Genomic DNA, 15,801 nt, shown 5'->3' with positions numbered 1-15,801 from the left:
CAGCCACTTCCAGCACCTGCTACAGCTGGAACACAGTTGCCCTTTAAGTAGTGCAGGCAAACTTTAAGCAGTGCTGGTCTCTCATGAATTTTGCACACCCTACTCAGGTGTGCAGCCCCTTAACAATGTGCTTAGTGCTGGCTGCACTACAATCATATTAATGAGCAGGCAGCACAAAATTTACTTGCTGCCTGCATTGGAAGCAATGGGCATAGGTTAGTCACACATCACAATCCCTGGATCTGCTTAGGGGCCTAATTGAATTTCGCAGCCCAAGTTGGAGCCATTTTCCTTCTTAAAATGTGCATTCAGCTTCTTGTGCATTAACCTGCCTTTGCCACCCTAAATCAGCTGCTAATCACTTACCATATATTTCTTATTAATTGTCCAAAATATCACACATCGGCTTTAATAATTGCCCAGCTGAAAAGAATAAAATAACATTTCCTAGCAGAATTTTGTCGAGCAGGATTTGAATGACAGCATCTAATATTGTGTTTTACCCATAGATTGTCTTGCTTGGACTGAAAAAACCCTTTTATTTAGTTTTCCCTTGATAATATAATTGGTGTATTTAATCTATTGCTATGTTACTAGCCAACAGGGCGTTGTAATTTGGAATACAGATTGGTCTATTAATAGTCCATTTTCAAAGATCATTAACCCTTTCACCTGCTAGTTCTGATATTTCAGGAGTTCTTGGGACATCACCAGATTCTGGTTGTTTCAAAATCATTGTTGAAAGTTACTTTTGTCTCTTAAAATTAAAGACCCTGACTAATTCCATCTGTTTAATTCACAAAATGACAAACAATTGGGTTACCTTAAATGTTGGAACAAAAAATATAAAAGTAGCAACAGGAACAGAAATCTGGGTTAATACTGTCCCAAGTACATTTTGTTCAAAGCTAAGCAGATAGACAGGAAATAGAAAAGGGTGGGGGCAAGAGCCAAAATGGAGCAAATAAATAATAATAAGGTAGTTATGGTAAAAATAGAAAGAAGTCTGCTCATTTTCAAAATGTGTCTATGTGCAGTCATGTAATTCTGTCAATATCTGTGTCTGTCTATGATTTCTTTTGACATGTTTGCAGAGCTATCTGTACTTGTGTGTTTGTTACTTTATGGGCTGGATTTTACAGGGCGCTATGGTCCCAGCACAACTCCCCCCACCTACCCCGGGCTAAAAAGTTGGGAGGGAGTCCACTCACAATCCCAACAGCAGTAATGTAAATGTTAGTTGCTTTAAGGAGAGACTTTTGCCCCTATCTTGGGAGAAGGTCCCACCTTACAGAGCTGCCAATCAATCAGATGGCCAGCAGCTCTGTAGTCCCAGCAGTGCAACCTGGAGTGGTGGCCACTACTGAGACTACAGACAGTTCCACCACAACAAGGAGCCCAGGTAAGTCCGTAATCAGGGGTCTCATCGAGTCCTGCCAACCTGCCCCAGCAAGAGATGCTGAGGGGGCTGGGGGACTGGGTTCAAGAGGTCAGGTGGAGGATTAAAAGGGTGGATGACCTTGGGGGGTGCCTTCGATGAGCCGAGGGGACCCGCAAAGGAGGCTCCCCTTTGTTCAGCACCAGCCCGCGCAGCTAAAGCTGGTGTAAAACACTAGCGGTGGCGGGATGAGGTCCTCAAGTGGCCATTAATTGGTCTCCTCCCCGTCCCTGTAAAGTTTCAAACTGGTGAGTAGTGGGTGAGTAGGCAGTGGGAAGGACACTGCTAGATTTTTCGTTCCCCCCCTTCCCTCCTTCAAACCCGCCGGCAGGAGAGCATAAAATACAGCTGTGTGTGTGTGTCTGTGTGTGTACCTCTGTGTGTGTGTGTGTGTGTGTGTGTCTGTATCTTTATGTATAGTTGTGTTATGGTCAGAAGTCCAAACCATAACACAGGCCTGGAAAACCAGGTGGGCCCCATTTGTGTGATTGAGCTGGAATGCTGCTCCAAGTCAAAAGTACCAATTATCCAATGTTCCCTCGAGACCAGGAGAGTGTGAACTCCTGTGTGGGAGCCCTTGTACCTGATAACAAGCCTTCGTGGTCATGGGAAGAGGCTCTGCTCTCAACAAGGCCTGTAAAAACTGTCTTTTCTGGGCCCTGGTCCAGACTGCAGAGCTTTCCTTAGACCGCTGCTTAAGTTTCAGTGGAGAGTGACAGAACACCTGTGGAATTTTGGCGTCAATATGTGCTCCTGTGTGTTATTATTTTTGTCATTCTGTATCTGTTTGTAGTTTCTGTATGCATATGCTTGTTTGTGAGAGATGAATTCTATGGTCATTTAGAAACATTTAAAAACCTAATGGCGATGATGCCTCCCAATATTTTCCTCCCTTTTTATGGTTCAATAATAAAAGCTCTTCTGTATTGGCATATTTCACATATTCATTAATGTGCAGCAATAGAAATAACAAAGCATTGTTTTCTTTATATTTTTCATTCTCTTTCTTAATTTTTAGTTAATCATCCGTAATTCCAAACAAGCTATTAATTTATCTACATCTATTCATCATGACATTACTAGCTTTTGTCTAAAAATTGAGGCATACATTTAAGTGTTCCAAGTAGGCAATGTGTAGCAAATTGGTCTAGCACCTTCGAGGGCTGTGGTCCATCCCAGATATCTATAATGATACCCTGCTGGAAACTGCAAACAGAAATGATGTGAAAGTGAGAAGGTAAAAGGCATTGTTTAAAAAAATCAGAAATAATTGATCCATTTTATATTTCTTACCATTTGAGGGATGCCACAGCAGCCCTTGAAGTGGAAGCATTTGCTAGCTGAACAGCACTGACATTTATTTGACGAACATCAGTGTAGTACGGTAACATATTATCCATTAATGTACGCCTTATCCACTCAGCTCCATTAATCAATGCATATAGTAGATATATTGTGCTTCTCCAAAGCCTGTGAGTGCCACACAGAGCTCTCTAAATCCTTTTGTCTGGGAGCTACCGTCTGTGCAGTTTTAGTCTCCTTGATTTGGTTGCCAGCTCATGTATAACACTGGGGAATATAGTCAGCACTCAGCTAGTTTAAAGTGAATGACATACTGGTGGCATATCAGTAATGTAATGTTCGCTTTTTTCAATAATGTCAAATCATCATCTTTTTTAAAACAGTCGTTGCTTAGAGCAGCTGTTTTTTTTCCACATACCAGGTCCATACTGGTGTGCTTTAAGGCATAATGGGCCTGAAAACTCATGGCCCAACAGTCCAGCGTTAGTGCATGCTTCACCTGTCTATGACCTTTGATATTGATCCCACCAAAGTTCATAGGAATTGAGGTCATTTAATTTAAATAATTATGTAAGTCAGCTGTGGTAATAAGGACACATGTCAGATGCTGCCATAGGGTCAGGGGCGATGCTACAAATTGCAGTTTAGGGGTGTCCAGGTCCATTGGGAAATCCATCTTACCTGGGTCCATTGATAGCCTTTATAGGGAACAACTAAAATTGCTTAGAATTCTTCAGCAGTCCAGACCATAACACAGGCCTGGAAAACTAGGTGGGCCCCATTTGTGTGAATGAGCTGGAATGCTGCTCCCAGCCAAAAGTACCAATTATCCAATGCTCCCTTGAGACCAGGAGAGTGTGAACTCCTTTGTGGGAGCCCCTGTACCTGATTGCTTCACAAGCCTTGGTGGTCGTGGGCAGGGGCTCCGCTCTCAACAAGGCCCTGTAAAAACTGTCATTTCTGGGCCTTGGTCCACAGTATAGAGCATTCCTTAGACTGCTGCTTAAGTTACAGTGGAGAGTGACAGAACGCCCATGGAATTTTGGCATCAATGTCAGCAAAAGGTTGCTAGACCTGCAGCCATTAATCCTGCAACAAAGTTTTCAACATACAGCTTTTTTCTGAAAGGAAATTATTGTTGTTGTTACACAATACTTCATTGTAAATCTTCCTATTTCATACAGTGATTCGTTTCCCAGAAACCAGTTTGCAAACAAGAATGGTTTCATTACAAAGTTTCTTTTCATGTTACGATGCAATCTGAGGAACTTGCAATCTGCAAGTTATTTTTAAATTACCAGCAGGAGTAACATTACAGTTGGCATGTTAATATGTAAGTGCTTTGATTAAATATTAATGTAGTACAGATTTGCACAAAAAGGATGCAAACACAGCAGCTTTTTGGATATAATACCTGTTGTACATCACATTGATGTCCTCAATGAATATTGCAAAGCAGAAACAGCATCAATGCCAAATTATTCCAGTGAAAATTAAAAACTGGAACAGGGGGGCATCTTTCTTCTGTTTCTCAGCCAGGTTTCGTAGCTATCTTTGTTGCTGGCCAGATGGAGTCACGCTAAACCTTAGTATACTCTAAATTATCTTGCTCATCACTGAATAATCTCCTTAATTTTTCCATGGTGAAACAGTTAGTCATATGACTCACACTCCTCTCAATTAGTTCATCGACTCAGAAGAAAGACAGACAATGCAGTTCCTGTAGTGGTATGGTTAAGATGTCTGTTTTGAAGACCTGTGATTATAAATTTGAGTCACATAGTTGTCTGATGGTCCAATGTGACCACAGTTACATTGTTTTATAAATAGTTTTATTTGATGTTGACTCGTCTGTCACATGGGTTATCTCACTGCAATGCTGTAACAGACAGAGAGGAGGGTGCAGAAGAGTTAGAGAAGAAAATAGTGTCTTGCTTGGAAGTAAATTGCCTTACAGCTCAAAACAAAAACAGAATTACCTGGAAAAACTCAGCAGGTCTGGCAGCATCGGCGGAGAAGAAAAGAGTTGACGTTTCGAGTCCTCATGACCCTTCAACAGAACTGACAGAACTGAGTAAAATTAGGAGAGGGGTGAAATATAAGCTGGTTTAAGGTGGGGGGGGTGGGGGGAGAGAAGTTGGGGAGGTGGGGGGGGTGGTGGTTGTAGGGACAAGCAAGGAGTGATAGGAGCAGATAATCAAAAGATGTCACAGACAAAGGAACAAAGACGTGTTAAAGGTGGTGATATTATCTAAGAGAATGTGCTAATTAAGAATGGATGGCAGGACACTCAAGGTACAGCTCTAGTGGGGATGGGGTGGAAAGACTGACAGGGCATTGCAGGTATAGATTTAAAAATAATGGAAATAGGTGGGAAAAGAAAAATCTATATAAATTATTGGAAAAAACAAAAGGGAGGGGGAAGAAACGGAAAGGGGGTGGGGATGGAGGAGGGTGTTCAAGATCTAAAGTTGTTGAATTCAATATTCAGTCTGGAAGGCTGTAAAATGCCTAGTCGGAAAATGAGGTGCTGTTCCTCCAGTTTGCGTTGGGCTTCATCTTCCGACTAGGCACTTTACAGCCTTTCGGACTGAATATTGAATTCAACAACTTTAGATCTTGAACTCCCTCCTCCATCCCCACCCCCTTTCCATTTCTTCCCCCTCCCTTTTGTTTTTTCCAATAATTTATATAGATTTTTCTTTTCCCACCTATTTCCATTATTTTTAAATCTATACCTGTAATGCCCTGTCAGTCTTTCCACCCCACCCCCATTAGAGCTGTACCTTGAGTGTCCTGCCATCCATTCTTAATTAGCACATTCTCTTAGATAATATCACCACCTTTAACAACTCTTTGTTCCTTTGTCTGTGACATCTTTTGATTATCTGCTCCTATCACTGCTTGCTTGTCCCTACAACCACCCCCACCCCCCCAACTTCTCTCTTCCCCCCCACCTTAAACCAATTTATATTTCAGCCCTCTCCTAATTTTACTCAGTTCTGTTGAAGGGTCATGAGGACTCGAAACGTCAACTCTTTTCTTCTCCGCCGATGCTGCCAGACCTGCTGAGTTTTTCCAGGTAATTCTGTTTTTGTTTTGGATTTCCTGCATCCGCAGTAGTTTTTTGTTTTTATGCCTTACAGCTCAACTTGTGGAGAAGTGCTTACTCCAGCTGTAGAGGAAGATGGCTTGGATCTTGCAGCAGTAATAACAGCAAAACTGTCAGAATTCACCATCGTTACTCCCTCTGAAACTGGCAACAACACCTGGAGTCTCTACAAGCACAGTTAAATGTGAAAATCCAGAAGTTGCTGTCAGTAATTCCTTGCTTGTCCAAAATGTGCGCTATGAAGTACCCCCAGACTACAAACAATTAGAAATCACAGAACTGATGAGAACTTGCCCTTTTACGCTATTAGATCTGCTGTAAAAACCCTTGAAAAAAGTTGGACCTTTTTGAACATGGTGTAACTGGGTTTTCATGGCATACTAAATTCACAATTATTGCTGAACTATCTTTCTGGTCCTGATAAACTAATGTTATATTTGCTGAATGCCAAATTTCTCCATTACGGTTTTTTAAAAATCCACATTTTTAACATTTCTAAAAGCCTGTTTATGATAGTTCAGCTTCTACCTTAATCCCACATGTATGTCTCAATCATTTATTTCATTCTCTCTAAAAAGATATTTAAAAAGTGAATAATAATCAGTGCATTTTACTTGCTGGTTTGTTGTCTATACTGTCTACTTCAGTGTGACTGGCTGATTACTCTGCTTGATGAGCTGACTGTTTCTGGGCACCTGGAGATTCCCTTGACTTGATGCCAGATTCAAACTAATATCTGGAAAAGGGAAATCCACGCCACAGAGATTGCTCAATCTTCGTGGGGAACTTTCTTGGAGGTCAATGGTCAGTGTCATCACTTTACCACTGACTGCAAAATCTGGGTCACTATGGTTACTAGAATATCTGAGAGAGAAAAAAAAGAGGAAAATATTAATAAAGTGTTTTTATTTTGTGTTTACCATTGTCCTGCATGTGACTAATCAAGTTTTTCCTTACAGATTGTAGATTAAAAGTCAACCAAATAAAAAGGAACATTGTAGTAAAAGAAAATGACAACATTCATTTAGACTGTATCATCACGAATCAAACAAGACCAGACTCGCAATTCTCCGTGCAATGGTACGTTCAGAAATCACTGGAGAAAGATGATAAACTCATCCTGATATCAAACCGTGACTATGTGGTCGAGTATAAGGACTGGTTAGGAAGAGACAAGAGAAAGGAGAGACTGCAGGCTGAAAAAGCTTTAAGTGGGCATTACACTTTGGTCTTACTAAAAGCTGATGTTGATGATAGTGGGAAATACTATTGTCATGTGGAGGAATGGCTGCTGAACCCCAACAACATCTGGTACAAAGCTGGAGAGAATATATCCGGACTGACCACTGTCACTGTCCAGCGTCCAGGTATTGAACCTACATTTGTTCCTTTCAAGTACAGAATAAACTTTTAATCCTTGCATGCTTACAAAGAACATTCTGTGCAGTGGTGGCTAGGTGCCTCATTAGTAGCACAGGAGGGTAAATCTAAACACAAGCCATATATCTCTCTTGATAAATGCATTAGCAGAGGTTTATGTCCTCTTCTTGGTCAAGGAGTGGTATAGAATTTAAAAAGAGATGAAAAGCAGGCATGCTGGGGACTGAATTCGCGTCTTACTCTGTGATGTCTGATGGCCAGTGTCAGCCACCTGAACATCTATTTAAATTAGCTCAGGACCAAGAGAGAGTGATATTTTACAGGTTCTCTTCCCTAACAGAACTTGTGTACCTAATTATATTTTAAAGTCTAATTAACATTTTCCAAGGGATTTCATGCTAGTGTTATTTGCACCACCAGTGCATTTGCGATATGCGACAATTCTACATTTGAACCCTGGTGTTGGCCGTCATTTTCGTGGCTATAATCTAGGAGGTGGAACTGATGTGAGCACTTGCCACTTTTGATTTGTTTGACATTTTGCTGACTGGCTCCTTTGAATGATTCAGCTCCAAGGTAAGTGTACTATCATCTTCATTTTATGTGTTCTTTAACTCCTGCCTCTCCAAAGCCAACAAATCAATACCTAAAGCATGGACTTGTTGTATTGGCATGTGACATTAGTGCTGCAGTGAAGGACAAGACCAGGTGAAAATACACAGAAAAAGCAAAGCCGCCGTGCTCTTTACTAACAGCCTCAGCACCAGCTCGCCAAAATCCAGCTGTTAGTGGAAGAGAATTATCTGGGTTGCAGTCATTGCCACAGTCACCATTTTCTGTCTCCAGCTGTGCCATAGCCTAAATCCATTTGCATTGTTTCACCAAACTGGAAAATGTTGAACATCAACTCCCTCTGGTGCTTTGTTGGCTCCAGCTTCGACCTCTTTTGCTCAGAACAAATTCCAGTCTCACTCTGGTCTTGCATTGACAGAAGCCACAGGATACAAGAACTAGAAAAAGAAACCAAAACAACTTTTTTCCAGATTTCATTATAGAAAAAAGACTGATTTCTTTGGAGAAAGGGTTTCATTGTCACTATTCCACACTCACAAAAAAGGTTTTTCCATTATGTTACTCCAATATCAAGGAGACACAGATAAACTGATTAAATAAAGAGTTATGCTACAGCACATCTACTAATTCATTCCAAAACATTCCATTTCTCAGTAACAAATAAAAGAGGCATATGAAGTTTTCACTGACTCCAGAAGTCACTTAATATGGAGCGCTCAACAAATTAACAAATTAGCATTTACAGAGATGAGGATCAGCAGTCTAATTCTAAAATGTGAATTTGTGTGTTTGAACTGCATGTTTGCATTCTAAAATGTAAATGCACTTTGTTATAATGTTTTTAATGAAGCAAGATTTCATAAAAATAAACAGAAGATAATTGACAAGGATTTTGCAAACTGGCCACATACACTTTATTGCTAAGAAAAGACAATATTGACAATACTGTTCGTATGTATTCTCACTCATGCACATGTGGGAGTATTCTTTGAAAAGAGGATCAAAATGTAAAGGCAAGTTTTAACTAGACCAAGAAGGTCCCTGTTTTAATCCTTGATCTCTCTTGTGGTAATCAAAAATATACAGAAATAACATGAAAAAAATATTGGTTTGTCAAGCCTGGCCTATATAGATCTGATTTGCATCACGACACAGACAGTCTCTACCCACTTGGAGCCAAGCCATCGCCAGAATAAAAACCTAGGCCAATAGACAGAAAAATCTGGAAAACTCCTCTCCTACCCTCTTTAGGCAATTAAAACTATTTCAAGAGATCTCATTGACTCTGATTTATATTATAAGGGGCTACCTTTTTTACATGGTTATCTTTGCCCTAGTTGGTAGCAGGTCCTGCTCTCTTTCGAAGCACTACGGAATCAGTGTTCACTACACAATCTAGTCTCTTCAATATTTCATAACCTTCAATCAAATCTATAAAGTATAGGTGCCCAGTTCTTTGAGTTTATCTGGGTAGCTAAGCTGTTTTAAACTGGGAAACAAATAAATTGCCTTAGTAAGAGCAACAGCAATGTGCTATAATATCTCCAGCACTTCTGGGCTGGGCAAGGGAAAAATGCACTACAGCTCCTCTTCCTTTCCGATGTCTACTAACACCTGATGACAGCGTGAATGTCAGATGAGGATGTGATCAGGTTCCCATGTGACACCTTCGAAGATAAATTATTCCATGTTTAAGCTTACACGGGTGTAATGTCCACTTGGGAAGTGGTTGATGCCTGTTGTACTATGGGTGATCGACTGTTGTGGCTCATTGATGAGTTCTTGAGATTTGTATGTTTAAACATGAACCCTTTATTGGTAGTCTTTAACTATTTACAGATCCCAGGTTACTGTCATGCATGGTGCTATTCATCATGCAGGTAGCTGCTTCCAGAGTGTTCTCGCTAGACAGTTCTTGCAACTTCTTTGCGTGCCTTTTCTACCTGCCTGGCTGTACATCTGATTGAGTTTTGCCAACTCCTGTTTTGATTTGCCATCTGTGGAATTGAGGATCGTTATTTCCTCCTGATACCTTTGTGTCATCTCTGAAATTTGTTTGTTCAGATCTCAACAGCTTGGTTCATTGAAGACTTCGGTTTATCTTGCATTTTCAGAGGTATATACTCAGCTTGAACCTTGTACTTCAAATCTTCCAGTTCTGCTCTGATGTGAACATTTTCCTGTAGGACAGCTTCATTTACATTTCGCACCTTTTGCTTCTTCTGAGCTTTCCTTCATACAGATCCATCTGCATACTCCACACTGCCGTCTCCCTCCCTTGCCCTGGGGTCTTCTGGCTCCCTCTCTCTGGGGTTGTCTGTCACCCTCATTCTGGGGTCTTTTGGCTCTGTCACTCCAGGGTTTCTTTTTTGCCCTTTCTCTTGAGCCTGTTGCTGCACTCAGTACCTTTATCGGGAGTTGTCCTCTCTCTGGGGCCTCTTGTTGCCCTCGGTGCTTTATTGGGAGCTGCTCTCTCTCTGGGGTCTTTTGTTGCCCTCAGTGCTTTATTAGGAGCTGCCCTCTCTCAGGGGTCTCGTCACCCTCAATGCTTTATTGGTGGTGTGTTAGACCTTCTCCACAACTTGGACTTTAAAATATCTGTCGAAGCCGATTAACATCTCACCAATGTTGTCTAGTATGGAACAGTATGTTGGCTGTAGAGTACTTCACCAGTAAATAAACCAAACATGAATAAAAACTCATCAACATGTACTTTTTCTGATTCCTTATTTAATCTTATACTTCTCCTATACACTAAAAATGATCTTCTTCAAGACGCCCATTTTTGGGTCTGGTTTAACCCTTTCCATAGCAGAAATGCATCTGGCTCTTCTAATTTGCTGTCCATGGCCTGTTTTTTTCCTTGTAGTTATCACTTTAAATGTCGTTACTGCTTTAAGACTGTCAGTGAAGTAACCGTTTTTTTCACTCTGTGGCTGTCAGCTTTCTGTGCTTTGAGTTTCCTGCGCCCTTTTCAATTTTGGTAGGCTCTCCAGCGATGGTGGGACTTTCTTTTTACACTTCTAAACTTTCAAGGTAGAAGCACATCTTTTCTAAGGGATTCTTTCCTTTGAGGGCTCTCTGCAGCCATCGGTTCTGTCTGTGTGTTTCTCCTATGCTCTTTTGGGATCACCCCGATCGTGGGCCTTTTTTAAAAAATTTTAAACTGCAGCAATTTTTTCTTCTATATAAGAAGCCAGCACCCCAACTGAAAAGGTCTCCCTTTCTCCTAAACTCTGCAGGCTTTTTCCTTCTTTTTACTGCAGCTGTCTTTCAGTTTCTCTATGGATTTGCTGAGTGGTGGGACTGCCACCTATTCTATAAAGTAAATACAGCTTTTTATCATTTTTGCCCACTGTCTCGAAACTGTTCTTTACACTGCATCACTCAGGGTCTTGCAATTTTTGTAGATTTGTGCACCATCTTGCAATCTAAGTGTCTTAACTCAGCATCGCTCAGGAGCTTGCACCTTTTGTATTTCTGCTCACCCATCTTTGTGAGCTGACCAGGTTGTTTTTCCCTTTTTACTCTGTGTTACACATGGGTCTTGCAATAGGCTTCCACTCACCCTGGTGGATTGCTCAACTTCTAAGTTTGTAGCAAAGGTTCTTCAATTGTTTCTTCAAATTTTCTTCTTAGGTGCATGTCTCTCTGGTTCGGCTTCAGTTGTTTTTAGTTTTGCTTACCTTGGGATATTGTTCTGGGTTCATTGCTTAAAATGCTGCCACCTTTCATATTACCGCTGATGTATATATTTTAGGAGCTCCTACCACTGCCAGCCATGTTGTACTATGAGTGATCAGCTGCTGTGGCTCATTGATGAGATCTTGAGACTTGTATGTTTAATCATGAACCCTTTATTGGTAGTCTTGAACTATTTACAGATCCCAGGTTACTGTCATACATGGTGCTGTTCATCATGCAGGTAGCTGCTTCCAGAGTGTTCTCTGTAAGCTGTTCTCTCAGTCCATTACCATGTAACGCTATACATCATACCGTGGGCGGTGCTATTCTCTAGTCCCATGTTAACCCTTGCTCTGATGCGGACATGGACATGGCATGCAGGCACCACAACAATTCCCACAAAACCATGCCAAAGAACAAGCCACTACTGTACCTTAAACCAGGGGAGAAAATGACTGCAAGAATGGGAAAATGCTGTCATCCTTCTTATGCTACTTTGCCTATTCCTTTGTTTTCTTGTTTGAGTCTCTGTTTCAATAATCATGCTGATGACCTAATGTCTGGAAACTAACTGGCAAGAGTTACCACCATGTCTGACCTGAACAATCATACACAGTTCAAACGGCAACATCACCGAAGTGTCTTGAATTGTTAAATCTATCTCAAAACGCATTAATTCAGCTATAAGACTCAGTAAATCTCCCAACCAAATCCCTCAGTAATAATACCAAATCTACATCAAAAGGATTTAAACTAACACGTTCAAAAAACGTTAAACTGAATCAACAAGAAAAACTCTTTCAGCTGTGTTGCTTAAATTGGGTATGGACATTTGTTAAGCACCATCCATAGTTATCATTATCACAAGATACAAACTGGAAGGTCTTGGGTAGAGGCAGTGCTTTCTTTGCCTTTTTAAAAATATATATATAAACTTTGCCAAACTGTAAGGGATGAGCAGAAGACTATTGTTTAAAACACACTTTAAAGCTGACAATTAGCAATGCTGTCTTAAAGAAAATAAGTGTAGGGGAATATTTTCAATGCATTACTTTTAAAGTGTCATTTGAAAATCCCCTACTTTGTTAGGAGTCATTAAGGCCCCTTATTTTTCATGCTGTTGATGATGGCTGTACCAGGTTCTGCCACAAAATTCTAATATAAATCAAGTGGTTTAATATGCCATTTTTTTCAGCCACAAATATACTCAGTCCACCTTTACAGACCACATGGGTTTCACAATGTTAATATTTACATCTAGTTCGCAAGTATTTTGAACAACTAGAGCTCTACATGGCCTTTCTTGATCTGTTAAAAGCCTTTGACTCCATCTCCTGTGAAGCATTTTGGAAAGTCCTCTAGAGATTGGGTGAGCAGCAAAATTTGTTATTATCCACTCTGTATGATTGCATCACAGCAACCGTCCTTTGCAATGGATTAGAGACCAAGCCCTTTCACATATGGACGGGCATCAAACAAGGCTGTATGATTGCACCAACTCTTCACTATTTACCTCAGCCTGGTCATGGAACTCATTCATGACCAATTTTCACAAGGGGTCATAATATGAGTTTCGATTCAATGAGAAGCTTTTCAACCTCAACAAGCTGAGAGCCATGACTTAAAATATGCCAACAACTGCAGAGTTGTGGCCCACACTGCAAACGACGTTCAGGCCATCCTCAAACTCTTCAACTCTGCATACAAAAGGGTTGATCCCTCAATCAACATCAGCAAGACCAAAATCCTCCACCAGCCGTCCTCCATTCAAGCACCCACACCTCCAACTGTTGTTATTGATGGGGAGAATTTAAGAAGTTGTTGAACACTTCCCAGATCCTGGGAGCTACCTTTCTCAAAAGGTCACCATCAAAGGGGCGAGCCAGCACCGAATCGACTGTGCCGCTGCACCTTCCAAAAATTGCACAACCGGGTCTTTGACAATAGAGATCTTCATAAGAGGGCAAAAGCTTTAGTCACCACCTTTTCTATATGGCAGTGAGACTTGGGCTACCTTCCAAAGTCTCTGGTCACTGGAGAATCCCCACCAACAGTGTCTCTGTAGAATACTCAAAGTCAAGTGGGAATACAGATGAACAAGCTCCGGCATTCTCACCAAAGCCAATTCCTCCAGCATTGCAACCACAATCATGCGAAATCAGCTTCACTCACCCGGGCACCGCATCCACATGCTAAATAATCGGCTTCTGAAGCAGATCCTCTTTTCAAACTTAAGGGTGCCACCCAATTTCAAGGAAGACAGAGAAAACATTTTAAGGACACTCTGAAGGCTTTATTGAAAAGGGAACAAATTGACATTGGTGCATGGAAGGAACTTGTCATTAATTGTGCTGTGTTGTGGTGCCTCATCCAATAAGCTGCAACACAGTCAGGAACTGCTGCATAAACTCTGCTGCAAAGAAACGATGAAAGCGGAAGGAAAGAGAGCAGAACCCTGGCTCAAGAAAACCCCTTTTACTTGGAGCAACTCTTGTCCTTTCTGCCCAAAGACTTGTGGCTCCAGGATTGGAGTCACCTGAGAACACACAAATCTTGAAGGCTGGCAGACATCATCCTCATTTGAAGGGACTGACAACAGCAATGATAGTTTGCATGCTGTCATTTGACTATTGCTGCTGGTGCTATGGAACGGACTCACATTGTGCATGGAATTGCATCCACATCACACAGAAGCTCCAGCACACTAAGAGAACACATTTCATTTGAACCAATTTTGAATTCTAAAGAGTGTTGCAATATTAGTGGGCCCATAGAAATTTCCTTTCCTAGCAACCAATTAAGAAATTTGAGGCTGCACTCTTCCAGCACTACTGAACCAGAGGCCTCATGAGCAATGTCTAGGAGAGGAGCTCATGCTGATTTCTGTGGTTGCTTTTCTATGCAGCTAAGTGCTGTCATTATCTGAGTGGCTCATTGAAGAATGTAGACACTCAGGGGTTGTGTGTATTCTCGTGGTGGAGAAACTACAGTATAGTTTAAATTATTTTTGCAAAGTTTTTTTGTGAAACTCACCTAAATTGCAGAAGAATACAATGAGAAAATCACCCCTCCACACACAAATGCCCTTTTTATTTGTATGTTAACTGCTGTTGAGGCTAGTGATCAGTGCACTCGGTACAGTTAGATTGTATCAGCATCTAATGTCATTTCTGCTCATCATCCTTCTGTGTTATTTGTTTGTTTCTTGATCTATTACCTGCAACTTTTCCAGACAATAATCTTAGTAATAAGCCCTATATGTCACTTTGTCATCATCATAAATCTCATTACTTCTCGAGTTATTTCATTTGGGGCCATCTAATTTCTTGTTCATATTGTTGATTTTTTGACAAACGTTGGTCACAGGCTGATGAACGTTGTTGGAAATCATTTTCCTCTTCGAGTGGTCAGTAGTGCATTCATTTTAGGAAGTAAAAGGTTGGTAAAAAGAGTAGGGTCGATCAGGGACCAGTAAAGAGATTTATATGTAGAGGCAGAGGGCATGACTAAGGTACTAAATGACTACTTTGCATCCGTCTTTAACAAGGAAGAAGTGAAAGAGGAAGTAGTTGAGACACTGGATGGGCTAAAAATTGACAAAGGGGAGGTGTTACGATGGTGGCGTAATGGTAATGTCACTGCTCTGGTAATGCTCTGGGGACATGGGTTCAAACCCCACCACGGCAGCTGATGGAATTTAAATACAATTAATAAAAAAACCTGGAATATAAAGCTAGACTCATTAATCATGACCATGAAGCTATCATCGATTATCATAAAGATCCACCTAGTTCATGATCGCCCCTTTAGGGAAGGGCCTTCAGTCACACAGCAACGTTGTTGACTCTTAACTGCCCTCTGAAATGTTCAGCTCAAGGGCAATTAATGATGGGCAACAAATGCTGGCCTTGCCAGTGATACCCACATCCTGTGAAAGAATTTAAAAAATCATCAGGACTGGATCAGATAAACCCCAGGACATTTACAAAAGTATGGGTGGAAAATGCGGAGACACTGGCCATAATCCTCCAAAAAAAATTGATAGTCACTTGGACAAATGTTAATTAATTAAGAAACGTCAGCACAATTTGTTAAGGGATAATTATGTTTGGCTTACTTGATTGAGTTTTTTGAGGAAATATCAGAGAGGGTTGATGAGGGTAATGTGGTTGAAGGGGTGTGCATGGGCTTCCAAAAAGCATTTGATGAAGTGCCACGCTTGTCAGCCAAGTTAAAGCCCATTGAATAAAAGGAACAATGGCAGCATGGATACAAAGTTGGCTGAGTGACAGGAAACAGTACTGGTGAGTGG

The 15,801-nt window shown here is 41.0% G+C and overlaps 1 protein-coding gene across 1 annotated transcript in view; it reads left to right on the top strand.

The window, feature by feature from the left end:
• The window catches only part of igsf3 (immunoglobulin superfamily, member 3), a 197,006-nt gene that overhangs the window by 167,576 nt on the left and 13,629 nt on the right, over positions 1–15,801 (top strand). Inside the window, exon 7 of the mRNA XM_078559656.1 lies at positions 6,812–7,219. Coding sequence (XP_078415782.1) covers positions 6,812–7,219 — 408 coding nt within the window. The remainder of the gene's footprint in view (positions 1–6,811; positions 7,220–15,801) is intronic.

This window comes from Cetorhinus maximus, chromosome 16 (genome assembly GCF_964194155.1).
Source record: "Cetorhinus maximus chromosome 16, sCetMax3.hap1.1, whole genome shotgun sequence".
NCBI lineage: Eukaryota > Metazoa > Chordata > Chondrichthyes > Lamniformes > Cetorhinidae > Cetorhinus > Cetorhinus maximus.
This window is presented reverse-complemented; position numbering and strand designations above follow the sequence as displayed.